The 13,249-nt window shown below is 36.0% G+C and overlaps 1 protein-coding gene across 2 annotated transcripts in view; it reads left to right on the top strand.

Annotated features, from left to right (window-relative positions):
• Positions 1-13,249, top strand: part of CRPPA (CDP-L-ribitol pyrophosphorylase A) — a 223,323-nt gene that overhangs the window by 100,891 nt on the left and 109,183 nt on the right. For both annotated transcript variants that reach the window (XM_066238591.1, XM_066238590.1), the window contains exons 7-8: positions 7,367-7,459; positions 8,337-8,429. In XM_066238591.1, coding sequence (XP_066094688.1) covers positions 7,367-7,459; positions 8,337-8,429 — 186 coding nt within the window. The remainder of the gene's footprint in view (positions 1-7,366; positions 7,460-8,336; positions 8,430-13,249) is intronic.

Genomic DNA, 13,249 nt, shown 5'->3' with positions numbered 1-13,249 from the left:
CACAGTGCTGATTCTTTGCACATATGGTGGAAGCCAGATACATAGTTGTGGTTAATGGTGATAGGATGACAAATAGAAAGCTTTTGGGATACCTTCCCACCTGGACATCAGCCAAATACATTTCTGGAGATAAAGAGGTAGCTGCTGGGCGTCCATCAATCATGTGAACAGTTGAGAAGAAGCTTAGAACACAAAGTACACCCATGAAGTTCTAATTGATTTCCCAACCAGAAGAAAACTGTTCTCACAAAGGGAGGGGGAAAGAGGAAAATCGCAGATGTTGCAGAGATTAGATGAACTGCAGTTAGCAAAGAGTGATAAGTTGGTGGCCAGCAGCCTCTGTCAGGAAAGGAGAGAGAGAGATTGAAGAGAGAAATGAGTTCTGCAGGGAATATTACAGTGGGGCTAGGGACTACACCATGAGCAACACTTTAAGATTTATTCTTTAGGAGCTATAATACAATTCTATATCAAGATAGGAGTCTCCCTTGCTATATTATCTAGAAATGTGCTACTTTAAAAATATCCTGAGGTGTACACATGTTCACTTCTGAAATAAGTCACATGATTAGGTTTTTGTTATTTTTGCTCAAAATGTAGTTTATTCTTATTATTTTAAAACATATTTTTGACCCATGGGTGAAATGATATATACTCTGTAGGTTACTGTAACTCATAATGGGAAGTTGTGTAAGATAGAAATTTTACTTTACATGTAAGTATAGCAATTCTGTTTCTCACTTGAGAGAAAAATATGTTAATAAAAATAGTTTGCTTACTGTATAGCAGTGGTCCCCAACCTTTTTTGGACCACAGACCAGTTTAATGTCAGAAAATATTTTCACGGACCGGCCTTTAGGGTGGGACAGATAAATGTATCACATGACTGAGACAAGCGTCAAGAGTGAGTCTTAGACAGATGTAACAGAGGGAATCTGGTCATTTTTAAAAAAATAAAACATCGTTCAGACTTAAATATAAATAAAACGGAAATAATGTAAGTTATTTATTCTTTCTCTGCGGACCGGTACCAAATGGTGCACGGACCAGTACCAGTTCGTGGCCCAGGGGTTGGGGACCACTGCTGTATAGGGTTTAGAGAATTATAATGGTAGTATTTGAATTGTATAGCTATTGGAATGGTATTAAATATCCCTTAAAAGTTAACCTAGTGCATAGTTTCTCTGTGATTACATATGGAAGAACTCTTCACTCAGCTACTCATATGTGTTTATAGCTGATTTTAGGGTGTTTTTATTTATTTATTTCCTATCTAATTTAAAATTAGAGACAGTGTGAAAACTGGGTGACAGATGGAGTTCATTTAGCTCAGAATCTGTTTTTAATATAGACCTCATCTAGCCATTTTGAACACACTTCTCACATTTGTGGACTAATGTCATTTAAAAATTACATCAAAGTGTTTGTTTGATAAAATGCAATGTTAGATTTCCCATGTGAACAGTGTGGCTACTATACTAAAGCCTTCAAGTTGCTAGAACATCACTGCTTTTGATTGGTTCATGAAGAGTGCTGAAGAGTAGAAACGAGGACTCTCCATTAATTCTGAATTTTGCAATAGCTGTGCCATTGGCATCTGATACAGTTCCTACTTTGCACTGGAGGTTGCCTGTTGTGTGCATTGTATAAGATTTAGTAGCATCCCTGTCTTTCTTCTCTTCCCACTAGGCTCCAGTAGTTCTTCCCAAACCACTGTGACAACTGAAACTTTTTCCTCACATTGTTCTATTTCCCCTAAGGACAAAGCTGCCCACAGCTAAGCACTTCTAATACAACTTGTTTCATGCACACTCCATTTTACAGTGGCTTTGAGGTAAAGCTATATGTATCATATTTGTCATTTAAAGTGAATACATAGCTACATAAATAAACTATAATCTTTAGTACATTTCTTAAATCATCTATAAAACTGATTGGAAACAATATTTGTTGGTGTGGATTAGTAATTTCAAATTAATAACATTTTGACTAGAGTATAATTTACTTGTACACACTTTATTAGGGAATATCTACGTGGAAAACACATTCGAATTTACTTCTGTAGACATCTGGCCAGTGTATTACTTAAAGAAAGCTAACTTTTTATAAATGTAAATTAGATTATGCTATAAATTTGGCAAGAATTTGAAGGGAAAACACTGGAAATAATGAATTTTTTAATCTAGTTACTTATGTTTTCCAAACTGATAGATTTAATAAAGATACAGGAAATTATTTTAGAGGCTACCAAAAGCAATGGCTATGGTAGAGTCAAGGTGAAAGTTATCTTTTGATTGCTATATGGGAGCACACCCCTCAGTAAATGTATCTACTGAAAATGAAAGCGGACTTTTATAGTAAGGTGAGTTCAATTTATCTAGCCTCTTGTTGCTTCAAAGAGTGGTCCATGGACCATTCATAACATCGAGTGGGAGCTTATTATAAACTCAGGTTCTTAGACTCCACACAACATCTAATGGAATCAAAACTTATATTTTAAAAAAAGTTTCTCAGAGATTCCTATGCATATTGAAATTGGAGAAACACAGGTGTAAACTTTATTTCCTCTCCTAGTATGATGTAAGCTCCATGATGACAGAAACATTGTCTAGTTTGTTGCCATAGTCTCAGAGCACAATGTAGTGTCTGGCTCAGCACCCTCAATAAATATTTATTGGTTGGATGAATGAAACTAATCCACCAGTGGATAGAGTACTATATTCTTCATGACTTTTTTGTTAAATTAAGACAGATAAGTTTTGTTTATGTCAGCTTGCCAATTCTCAGCTTGCAAAGGTTTTATGCTTTACTAAGAAACAAAGAGGTTATATTGCTGCACATACCTTTTTAAGATACCTTCCTATCATTTACAGAATGAAAAGTGGATATTTACAGAATATGTATGCCAAACATGATATATATGAGCTACTGCCAGTCATTTTTCATTTACTACAATATTGTCCATTAGTTCTATGGAATATAACATTCTGTAGTAAAACTGAATGGGAAAAATAACCTGGAGCAGATGTGCATTTGGTAGCTTTGCTTTTTGTTTAGACGTCATCTAGCTTTGGATGCACAATCTGTATGTTAAAATGAAAACCTTCAATCTTTTATGATAGTGCTCAGGTTTGTTAGAAGGAAGACTTCTGTTTTCCATTTCACAGTCCTGTAGTTTTGCATCAGAACAATAATTGGCCTTCAAAGGGATACACAAAGGATTTTATTAAGGGAGTATTACCACAGTTACCACTCCTGTGCCCACCACTGGCTGCTCAGGATTAGATCTGAAACTCTGAACTGGAGGGCTTTCTTAGATGTATTCTTCCCTGTCCAGGAGCCACTAGACTTTAGACTTTCCAGAACAATGATTACTGGGGCAAAGTCCATGGTCTCGGGAACAGAGACAGTGTCTAGTGCATTATGTAGCATTGCAAGTGGATCTTCAAGGCTGAATGTCAGATTCCCATCTTCGTGCAGTGTGGCTTTGAAGCTGCATTACTGAGGAGGCACCAGCCCTCCCCCCAGGGCGATAAGGGACTGGAATGCAACACCAGTGAAAGACCTTGATTCCAGTACAGTTCTGCCTGTCCAGCATTTAGGATGGGGAGAATATCAAGACTTTCTTGGGGTATATCCAACAGGCTAGGGCTTGTGATGGCCTCTGGTATTGTCTAGAAGTTCATTATTCATGGTTTGAGATCAATTTAACATGGAAGAATAGGAACCTGGTTCATTTATTGCCTCAAAACTCTGCCAAGATTCATTGCCTTAAAGCTGTAGCTGTTTTTCTCTGAAGCTTTTCAGCTAACCTATAGGGATGAATTCCTGAAAGAACCAATCCTTATTAACTCTTATTTATTAATTTAACTAGTCTCTCTAACAATTTTGGAAGTATTTCTTTCACTGATGAGTAAACTGAGTCGGGGCTTCCATAATTTACCAGTAGATTCTCCACAGGTTTGTTGCAGAGCTAGCTTCAAATCCAGGGAGCTGGACTCCAGAGGCCATACTCATAACGACAAAAGGACACTTTAAAGCTAATTCTAAAAAGATATAAAAATAAAAATAACACAGTAAATGCTGAGTCCCAGGTGGACAAAACCTCCGCAAAAGTCTAAAAGTAACCATGAAGTAAATCTTAATTGGCAATTCAAGGTTTGAAAAATAGTGAATACTACTTAAAGGGAGTATCTTAGGTGAAGATTTCTAAAAATAAAGATGGAGAGACTCTGGCTGTTATTACCTGGCTTTAAGGCACAGCACCCACAGGCCCGAGACAACTCTGATCAAGACAGTGACTGATGAGCTGACTGCCCATCTCAGCCTTCAGTTGGCAGCAGTCGTAGCTGCAGAAGACTCCCTTCTAAAATCTAGATTTGCACTATAGAAAGACTTCACTCGCCTGACCTGTGGTGGCACAGTGGGTAAAGCTTCGACCTGGAAATGCTGAGGTCGCCGGTTCGAAACCCTGGGCTTGCCTGGTCAAGGCACATATGGGAGTTGATGCTTCCAGCTCCTCCTCCCTGTCTCTCTCTCTCTCTCTCTCTCTCCTCTCTAAAATGAATAAATAAAATAAAATAATTTAAAAAAAAAAAAGAAAGAAAGACTTCACTCAGCTTTATGGAGGTATAAGGGACCAATAAACAATGTATATATTTAAGTTGTACAACTTGATATTTGAATAACACTCTGAAATAATCACCAGAGTCAAGCTAATTAATATATCCATCACCTCGTATAGTTAGCATCTTCTTGTTTTTTGGTTAAGAACACTTATCTCTACCTTCTTAGTAATTTCAAGTACACAATAGAGTATTGTTAATTATAGCCAGCATGCTGTACATTAGACCTCCAGAATGTATTCATCTGGCATGACGGCAACTTTGTACCCTTGGAACCACATCTCCCCATTCTCCCCACACCCCAGACCCTGACAACCATGACTTTTAATTCTTAGTGTTGTTTACAGAGTGGAATGAAAGTGCATGTCTCTCCAGTTCCCTTGTTTATACCCACACTAGTGCCATTGTTTGAAGAGCAGGGAGGTGAAAAATCGATGGGTTCAGAATCAGAGACGATCCAGCCAACATATTCCATCTGTAAAAAGTGCAACACATTTTCAAACCTCTGACTCATGGGACTTGAACCAAAACCTCTTAGCCTTAGTTCAGCCTTAACTTTTCTTGAAATGAAAACCATTTTTTTTTTTTGACAACCTATCTTCCTTCCTAAAACTCATGCTTTGAATAGTGTTCTGCACATGCAGATGTTTGCATTTAGTTAATACTAGATCTTTACTAAATTCTTAGGAAAGCATTTCACTTTATTTTTTGTATATTTCTTTAATTTTACTGAATACATTGGAAGGTTGTTTTAAATTTTGTTTAAATGTTCTTTGAACCAAAATATTTACAGAACAAGGAGTTCTTCTAGCCAGCAGATTGTTCCATTTGTTGTGCGTGAGTGTGGAAACATTGGGAATGACAGCAGAAGATGACGCTGTAGAGCTTTTTCATAAACAACCGAATAGCATTGTCTAATGCTGTCTTTGTTTATTAAAGGTGTCAAAGACTCTTTTGCTATATTTAGGTGAAATCTAAATTTCTTTACTCAAGCATGGAAAATATTGTTTGTTTCTGGTTGGGAGGAAAGCAGTAAGACCAAATAAAAGAATTACACTTAACTGGAAGCAATTATTAAAAGAGTCTCAATTTCAAGGAGGAAAAAAATTGTAATTTTGTTTTTATTTATGGGTTTTTTTAAAAGGGGGTACCAAAATGCTAATATTTTATACCTCTTTTAAAAATACTGTGTGTGGATTTCTGACTTAGTCTGTGAGCATCCGTTGATAAATGACTTTATCTTTTAATTGGAGTTTTAAAATTTATTACATGATACAGGTGTAGAACAAATACACTGTAATAATAATAATTAACACTGTGGCTGGGCACTGTGCTTTCTATTTCTATCCTATTCTCTAAGAGTTTATGTCATATTTATTAACTGTTAATAATTGAAAGAAATATATATCTATATTGATAATAGCTAATAAGGAAACAAGTATATATTGAAGTCGATATGGGCTGGCCATCACAGGTAGGAATGAGCCCAGTGTTTGTGACAATAGAGGAAAATGGCCTTAGAGGTTTTTTTTAAAAATCTGTTTTTAAAATTTTTATTTATTTTAGAGGGGAGGGGTAGTGAGAGAGAGAGAAAGGAGGAGGAGTAGGAAGCATCAACTCCTATTAGTGCCTTGACCAGGCAAGTCTAGGGTTTCAAACAGGCGACCTCAGCATGCCAGGTTGATGCTTTATCCACTGTGCCACCACAGGTCAGGCTTGCCTTAGAGTTTAAGAATATTTTTGTTGAAGAGTCGAGTTGGATGGTTAAGATTGGAATAGAATATAAGTAGATTTAGAATACTTTATTGACCAATTCACAATTTTAGATTTAATCTGAGAATTATACAACATATTTATGTAATATGTATGTATATTTATTAAACTGCATATTCTTAATTGGAAAAACTAAGAATTACATAATTTTATACTTCACTAAGGCATATACAGTGTATTTTAGGATTGTAAATTGCAAAGCATTCTAAATGTAATGCCAGTGTTAACCACTGAAGTGTGACTTCCTATGGAATATAGCAGAGGTAACATTATAGTAGAGCCCTTGTTTAGTAATTAATTGGTTTATATTATAATACAAAAATAGAAATTAGACTATTAAACTGTGTGGAACAAAAACTTTATTAGGTAAGCTTTTATAATATACATGCTGTTCCTTCAAAATCTAGTGCAAGACTACCGTGCCATAATGATCTCTGTCTCTTCTTTTATCTTATCTGATAACTGCCCTAGTTCAACCCTTTATTCTGCCACACATTATTATGATAACTTCTTGTGGCTTTCCCTGATTCTAGTCATTCCAGGTTTTGTTAAACCTATTCTTTGTGACTGTAGTAATGTCACATGCTTCCAGAATCCTCTAACGATCCCTGTCTAACCAGCCTTTTAGTTTTATTTCAACTTTTCCTGCAATACATTCTTTGTATAAGAAAAAGAACAGAGCTACTTGCCTGTACCGGAACATATACTATGCCTTTTCTACATTTTTTCCTGAACGAATTTCCCAATAACTTTGTTTACTAAAACAATAATCATTTATGGAGAAGTTCAAATGCCTTTTTCCTGGTAGCCTCATAAACTTTAGCCTGAATTATTTTATCTTTACATATAGTCCTTGACAGTTCATGCCTATAGCAAGTTTGTGCTCATTTGTAACAAGGTTGTTTATGCTCATATTTGGTCTTTCTATCTAATTTTAAACTCTTCTTTTCCTCTGCTTTCTCTCCTAGCATGTAAAAGTCACATCGGGGTCTCTGTGTCATGTTGGCAAGGACCTTCAACAAAGCACCTTAGAGCAATGCTTCAATTTTGTTTGTGTGAATGTAAGTAGTAAATACAAGTCACTGAAAGCACTTGAGGATCTTATAAATGTAATGGGGGAGAGAACTTTTATTTTCTGATTATTGAATATTGGACTTTAAGATTATTTATTTATTTAATTTAGTGAGAGGAAGGGAGGCAGACACAGACTCCTGCATGTGCCCCAACCGGGATCCACCCAGCAAACCCATTAGGGGCCGATGTGCTCCCATCTGGGGCCCTTGCTCCATTGCCACCAGAGCCAATTTTTTTTAGCATCTGAGGTGGAGGCCATGGAGCCATCCTCAGCACCTGGGACCAACTCACTCCAATTGAGCCATGGCTGCAAGAGGGGAGGAGAAGCAAAAGAGAGAGAGAGAGAGAGAAGTGAGAGAGGGTGGGGTGGAGAAGCAAATGGGCACTTCTCCTGTGTGCCCTGGCCAGGTGGGAATCAAACCCAGGACATCCACACACTGGGCTGATACTCTACCACTGAGCATACCGGCCAGGGCTGGACTTTAAGATTTTGATAGATGAGTTGTTATTTAATATGTGTTTGGAAATTTTATATTTTATCTTTTGAAACAGGGATAAAACATTTTCAAACATGGTGATTTCCATGATGAGAAGATGGTGATATTTCTTTTGACAGTACTTTTAAATTTTCTGTCTTACAGTTGGTATATAGCATATAAGATTACACAAGGTTGAACTAATAAGTAGTACTAATTATAATAAGTATAAACTTATGGGTATTATTTAAAATTGATTGAAAATTAAAAATTTGGCTTTATATCTATTTTGAATGATTATCTAAAAATTTCCCATGTTTTCTCCTTGAATTAACATTTCAGTCATTTAAGAACTTCTTTATTTCCTTTTATTTTTCTGATCTTTCAGGTTTTGACATCTGATTTTGAAGAGACCCAGAAATTACTGACTATACTTAAAGAAAGTAATCTTTCCATTTTGTATCCTGTTGTTGTTATTTCAGTAAGTGAATTAATACAGATTTTTCTCTTCAAACATTTACTTCCCCTTTTGGAATTCAACTTTTTATTTAGCAAAATTTCAACAAACTGAGGATATCAATCCAAACCTCTAAGAGGAAATTCTCTGTGGATTCTTGAGCTTCCTCTCTCGCTATGATTTCTATGACCGCCTGCTCTTACTCGGGTGACCTGACAGATTTGAAATACAATGTAATTCAGCCTAGCAACCAACTTCATTTCTTTTTCTTCATTAAAGCTTCAAAGTATTTTGCTGAGTTAACTGGTTGTTTGGATAATGTGAACTAGCTTTATTTAGCATATTAGTAGGATGCCATTAGAGAGGAAATCCCAAAGTTAAAAAAAAATGAGAGAAAAAATCAGATGGAAGAAAATTTATCATCTTAGGTAGTTTCATCTTCTCTGTTCTATGGACAAGCCAAAGTAGAGTGAGTGACAGATCAAAGAGAGCCCCTAAAAGAATAGCTCATAAAAATATTGGCGAGATCTTTTTGTGAATGACAGAAGGTGTTACGCTTAGTACAGAGAGCAAAACCAGGAAGAAAGAATATCACAGGTCACGTGTGCTGCTATCGCTGAGGAGCTGATCTGGTCTACAGCATTTGGCTGTGGGAAGGGGTTCCAAGCATAAAATGCTCAAAAAAGGTGTTTAGCAACTGCCAAGCTTCTAAAAATCAGGCCTGTTCCACGGTGTGGGAATTTAATTCTTCATTAGGTAAAATTGTTAATACAGAATAAAGCTAGTTTGCACTACAGATAGGTAACTCTAGACTAAGCAGTGCAAGGATGAACAAATTAGCACAGTTCCTTGGGTCCTGCTGATTATGGAAACCCAAGTTCCACACGTGACTGACTTTACCAGAAATAGAGATGTTTTAATTGAGGTTTTTAAGGAACGTTATGAAATGTACCCAGCGCTGGAAGGCTGTTAGTCTCTGTGGGATAGTGGTAAGTTCAGAGTTCTGTGTCTGGCTCTCTCTTTCTCTCTCCACATTATAACTTGCTTTGAAACTTATGTAGTCAATGTTCCCCGATGTTATTCTAAAGAGGGTCTACAGTGCTGTGACAAGCAAGAGCTTGGACCTCAGAATCCCTTGGTCCCTTGATCAAGGTTCTTAACTTGCATGAGGCTTGGTTTCTTCATTTTATTTTTTTTTTAAGGTGAGTTAATTCTGCTTTTTATTTTTTTATGATTAATTTTAATGAGGTGACATCGATCAATCAAGGTACATAGATTCAGAGAAAACATCTCCAGGTTAATTTGACATTTGATTATGTTGTATACCCATCACCCAAAGTCAAATTGTCTTCCATCACCTTCTATCTGGTTTTCTTTGTGCCCCTCCCTTCCCCCACCCCCTCTCTTTCCTCCCTCCCCCCCCTAACCACCACACTCTTGTCCATGTCTCTGAGTCTCATTTTATGTCCCACATACTATGGAATACTACTCAGCCATAAGAAATGATGACATCAGCTCATTTACAGCAACATGAATGGACCTTGATAACATTATACTGAGTAAAATAAGTAACTCAGAAAAAACTAAGAACTGTATGGTTTCTTCATTTTAGAAAGGAGGCTAAAAACCTTACCCCTGAAGTCATTAAGAATTAAAATGAATGAATGCAGAGTGTAGTTGATATCACAGTGCAGAGCCCTCGGCAGGCACACGATGTTATGTTAGTTTCACTTACTAGTCTAGCTCCTTTTATTTCCAGTTTGGATGAGATGACTCAAAGTTTACCTCTCTTACTTTAATCTGATTCCCAAGCTTCAGTCGTATATTTTCCAACATTTTATTAGCGACTTCCATTTGAATTCATACCTCTGTCTTCTCGAATACCTGGCATATCAGATCTATCCCAAGAGCACATTCCCTGTCAGCTGACTTTTCTCATCGGCAATGACATTGCGGTAGGCACCCAAGTGGGAATCTGTGTTACTTCTGAATTTTCCTTCTACCTTTTCTGCTGCATCTCTTTATCAAACACACACACACACACACACACACACACACACACACACACACGCACAGCTTTTAAATTTGTTATTTCTATTTCATTTCTACTGTTGTATATCAACCTCTGTTCTTTGTATTGTTTCCATAAATATTTGAATTTAATTTTCTGTTGACCTGTGTTGAATTCTATTTTACGTATTTTAGTAAATGCTGCAATTCACTTGGCTACTTTGTGGTCTATATCAAACTAAGGAAACAGAAGGACAATCCTCTATTTAGGAAGGAAATGTCTCTCAGAACTAGTATGAGAACAGTATTATAAGTCTGTATACTATAAATATATATACTATAAGCACTGTAAAAGGTTAACTTTATAATTTTTTCCTTTTTATTGAATTTATTGGTGTGACACTGGTTTACAAAATTATACAGGTTTTAGATGCTCAGTTCGCCTGACCTGTGGTGGTGCAGTGGGTAGAAGCGTCAACCTGGAATGCTGAGGTCGCTGGTGCAAAACCCCAGGCTTGCCTGGTCAAGGCATATATGGGAGTTGATGCTTCCTGCTCCTCCCTCTGTTCTTTCTATCTCTATCCTCTCTCTGTCTCTTTCTCTCTCTGTGTCTCCTCTCTCTAAAAAAATGAATGAATAAAAAAAATGTAAAAATAAATTTTAAAAAACTAGATGCTCAGTTCTACAACACATCATCTGTATACTGTATTTTGTGTTCACTACCCCAAGTCAAGTCTACTTTCATTGGAGAGTTGTCACTCTATAATTGTTTGTTCACCCATTATTTTCTTATTGCATAGGTAAACTCAGTATGCTGATATTAACGTATGAAGGTTATTATTAAAATTAACAGGAAAATGTCACTTGACCTTATTTAGAATCTGTATCCTTAGGACAGAGCAAATCATTGGGAAGATGAAATAAAGAATGGATAGTTAGCATAGTTAGATTTTATTTCAGGTTCTACACAAGACTCAGTTGTTAAAATGTCAACATCTCCCAACTTCTCCCTGACTTTTATGAAAGTGAACTGGGTTAGGAAACATTTCATGTAGGAGGTTTTTGTTATCTAAGTTCAACTGGGGTAGGTAGAGGAACTTAAAGGAAGGAACAATATTTTACATGAAAAGTAGAAAAATATAATTAGGATTTTATTTTAGATTTTATTTATTTATTTTAGAGAGGAGAGAAAGAGAGAGAAGAGGGGGAGGAACAAGAAGCATCAACTCACATATGTGCCTTGACCAGGCTAGTCCGGGGTTTTGAACCAGGGACCTCAGCATCCAAGTTCGATGCTTTATCCACTGCACCACCATGGGCCAGGCAAATTTCTTAAAAGGAACTTTATATTTTAAAAGAACTAAGATAGCTATTAAAATAATTTTATTTTATCTTCTATTAAAGATAGTTATGTTATTTTGCAAATATGAACTTTTTTTTGGCCTAATTTTGTGAACTTTATGTGATAATATATTGTAATTTTCTTCAAGTGGTAATTTTTGCAAAATATTTTTTTTTTAATTTTTTATTTATTCATTTTAGAAAGGAGAGAGGGAGAGAGAGGAGACAGAGAGAGAAGGGGGGAGGAGCAGGAAGCATCAACTCCCATATGTGCCTTGACCAGGCAAGCCCAGGGTTTCCAACTGGCAACCTCAGCATTTCCAGGTCGACACTTCATCCACTGCGCCACCACAGGTCAGGCGCAAAATATTTTTGACATTTTTTAGTTTTGTAAAAATATCCTTTATTAATTCTTTGATGTTCAACATGCCCTTTTGGACTTCCATTCTTATTTTCTTTTTATATATTTTCACTTGTGTAATATTGTCAAATTCTCATTTGTTGATGGTGTTGAGTATGAGTTAATTACCAATGTTAATTTGATAACTTAATGATATATGCTTTGGTAGATATAACTTAATTTTATGATAATTATATTGAATTATCAGAATTTTCCAAGTTTTTACAATCAGCTGAAGACTTACCGATGGTAATGTTGACTATGGGCTAAAATCAATGGCAGTATTAAAGAGAACAGAGATGGATGGGGTCACTCTATAAGTGTTCTGTTTCTTAGTCAGTCTGTGTGTGTATTTTGTATCATATGCAGTCTTTTAACCGCAAGCCTTTAGAGAAACACATACTCAGATAATAAGCACACCTTGTACTAAGAGAATACTCCCTACTTGAAAGAAAAAAACCACACTTTTGTTTTACTTGCAACTGGTTGGCATAAAAAATTAGATACCTTTCTATGTCTTTTAACAAGAAAAACTTATAAACATTAACGTCCAACAGATTCTTTTGAAAAGTTAAAGAGTGCAGCAATTACGTTTGGTAGTCCTTTTCAGATGTGATTTCTGATGCTGCTTGGTCTATCGTATAAGTTATCATGAAGCCAAAGTTTTTATCCGGAGTTGACTGAAGTTACTATTAGCCTTCTCTTCTTTGTGGTTACCAAAGGGTTTATAGCATTGCTAACTTCTTTTTAGACTGAATGCTCAAGAGATATATAAATGTACAATAATATATTAAATGTATTAAAATGCCAGAAAGTAATTTCATAAAATTTCTGTTATAAACATCACTCCAAAAGAACATGGGCTTTTACCTAAATTCAACAAAACTCGAAAGGGCTAAGAATAAATTATAGGTTGAGTTCCTGGCTTAGAAATGAATGATTAGAAAGCTGGTTTTTTTTCCCCCCATAACAATAGAAAAGAGAGGTTCAGGAGACAAAAGTAACTATAGCTATTTTCTGGTTAAAATTGTGCAATTGTTTTCTGGTTAAAATACCTTCACAAATTCACAAAGTAATATAGGGATCTTGGTTT

The sequence above is a fragment of the Saccopteryx bilineata genome, chromosome 7, assembly GCF_036850765.1.
Source record: "Saccopteryx bilineata isolate mSacBil1 chromosome 7, mSacBil1_pri_phased_curated, whole genome shotgun sequence".
Classification (NCBI taxonomy): domain Eukaryota; kingdom Metazoa; phylum Chordata; class Mammalia; order Chiroptera; family Emballonuridae; genus Saccopteryx; species Saccopteryx bilineata.
Note: the sequence above shows the minus strand (reverse complement) of the source record. Positions and strands in the feature narration are given on the sequence as shown.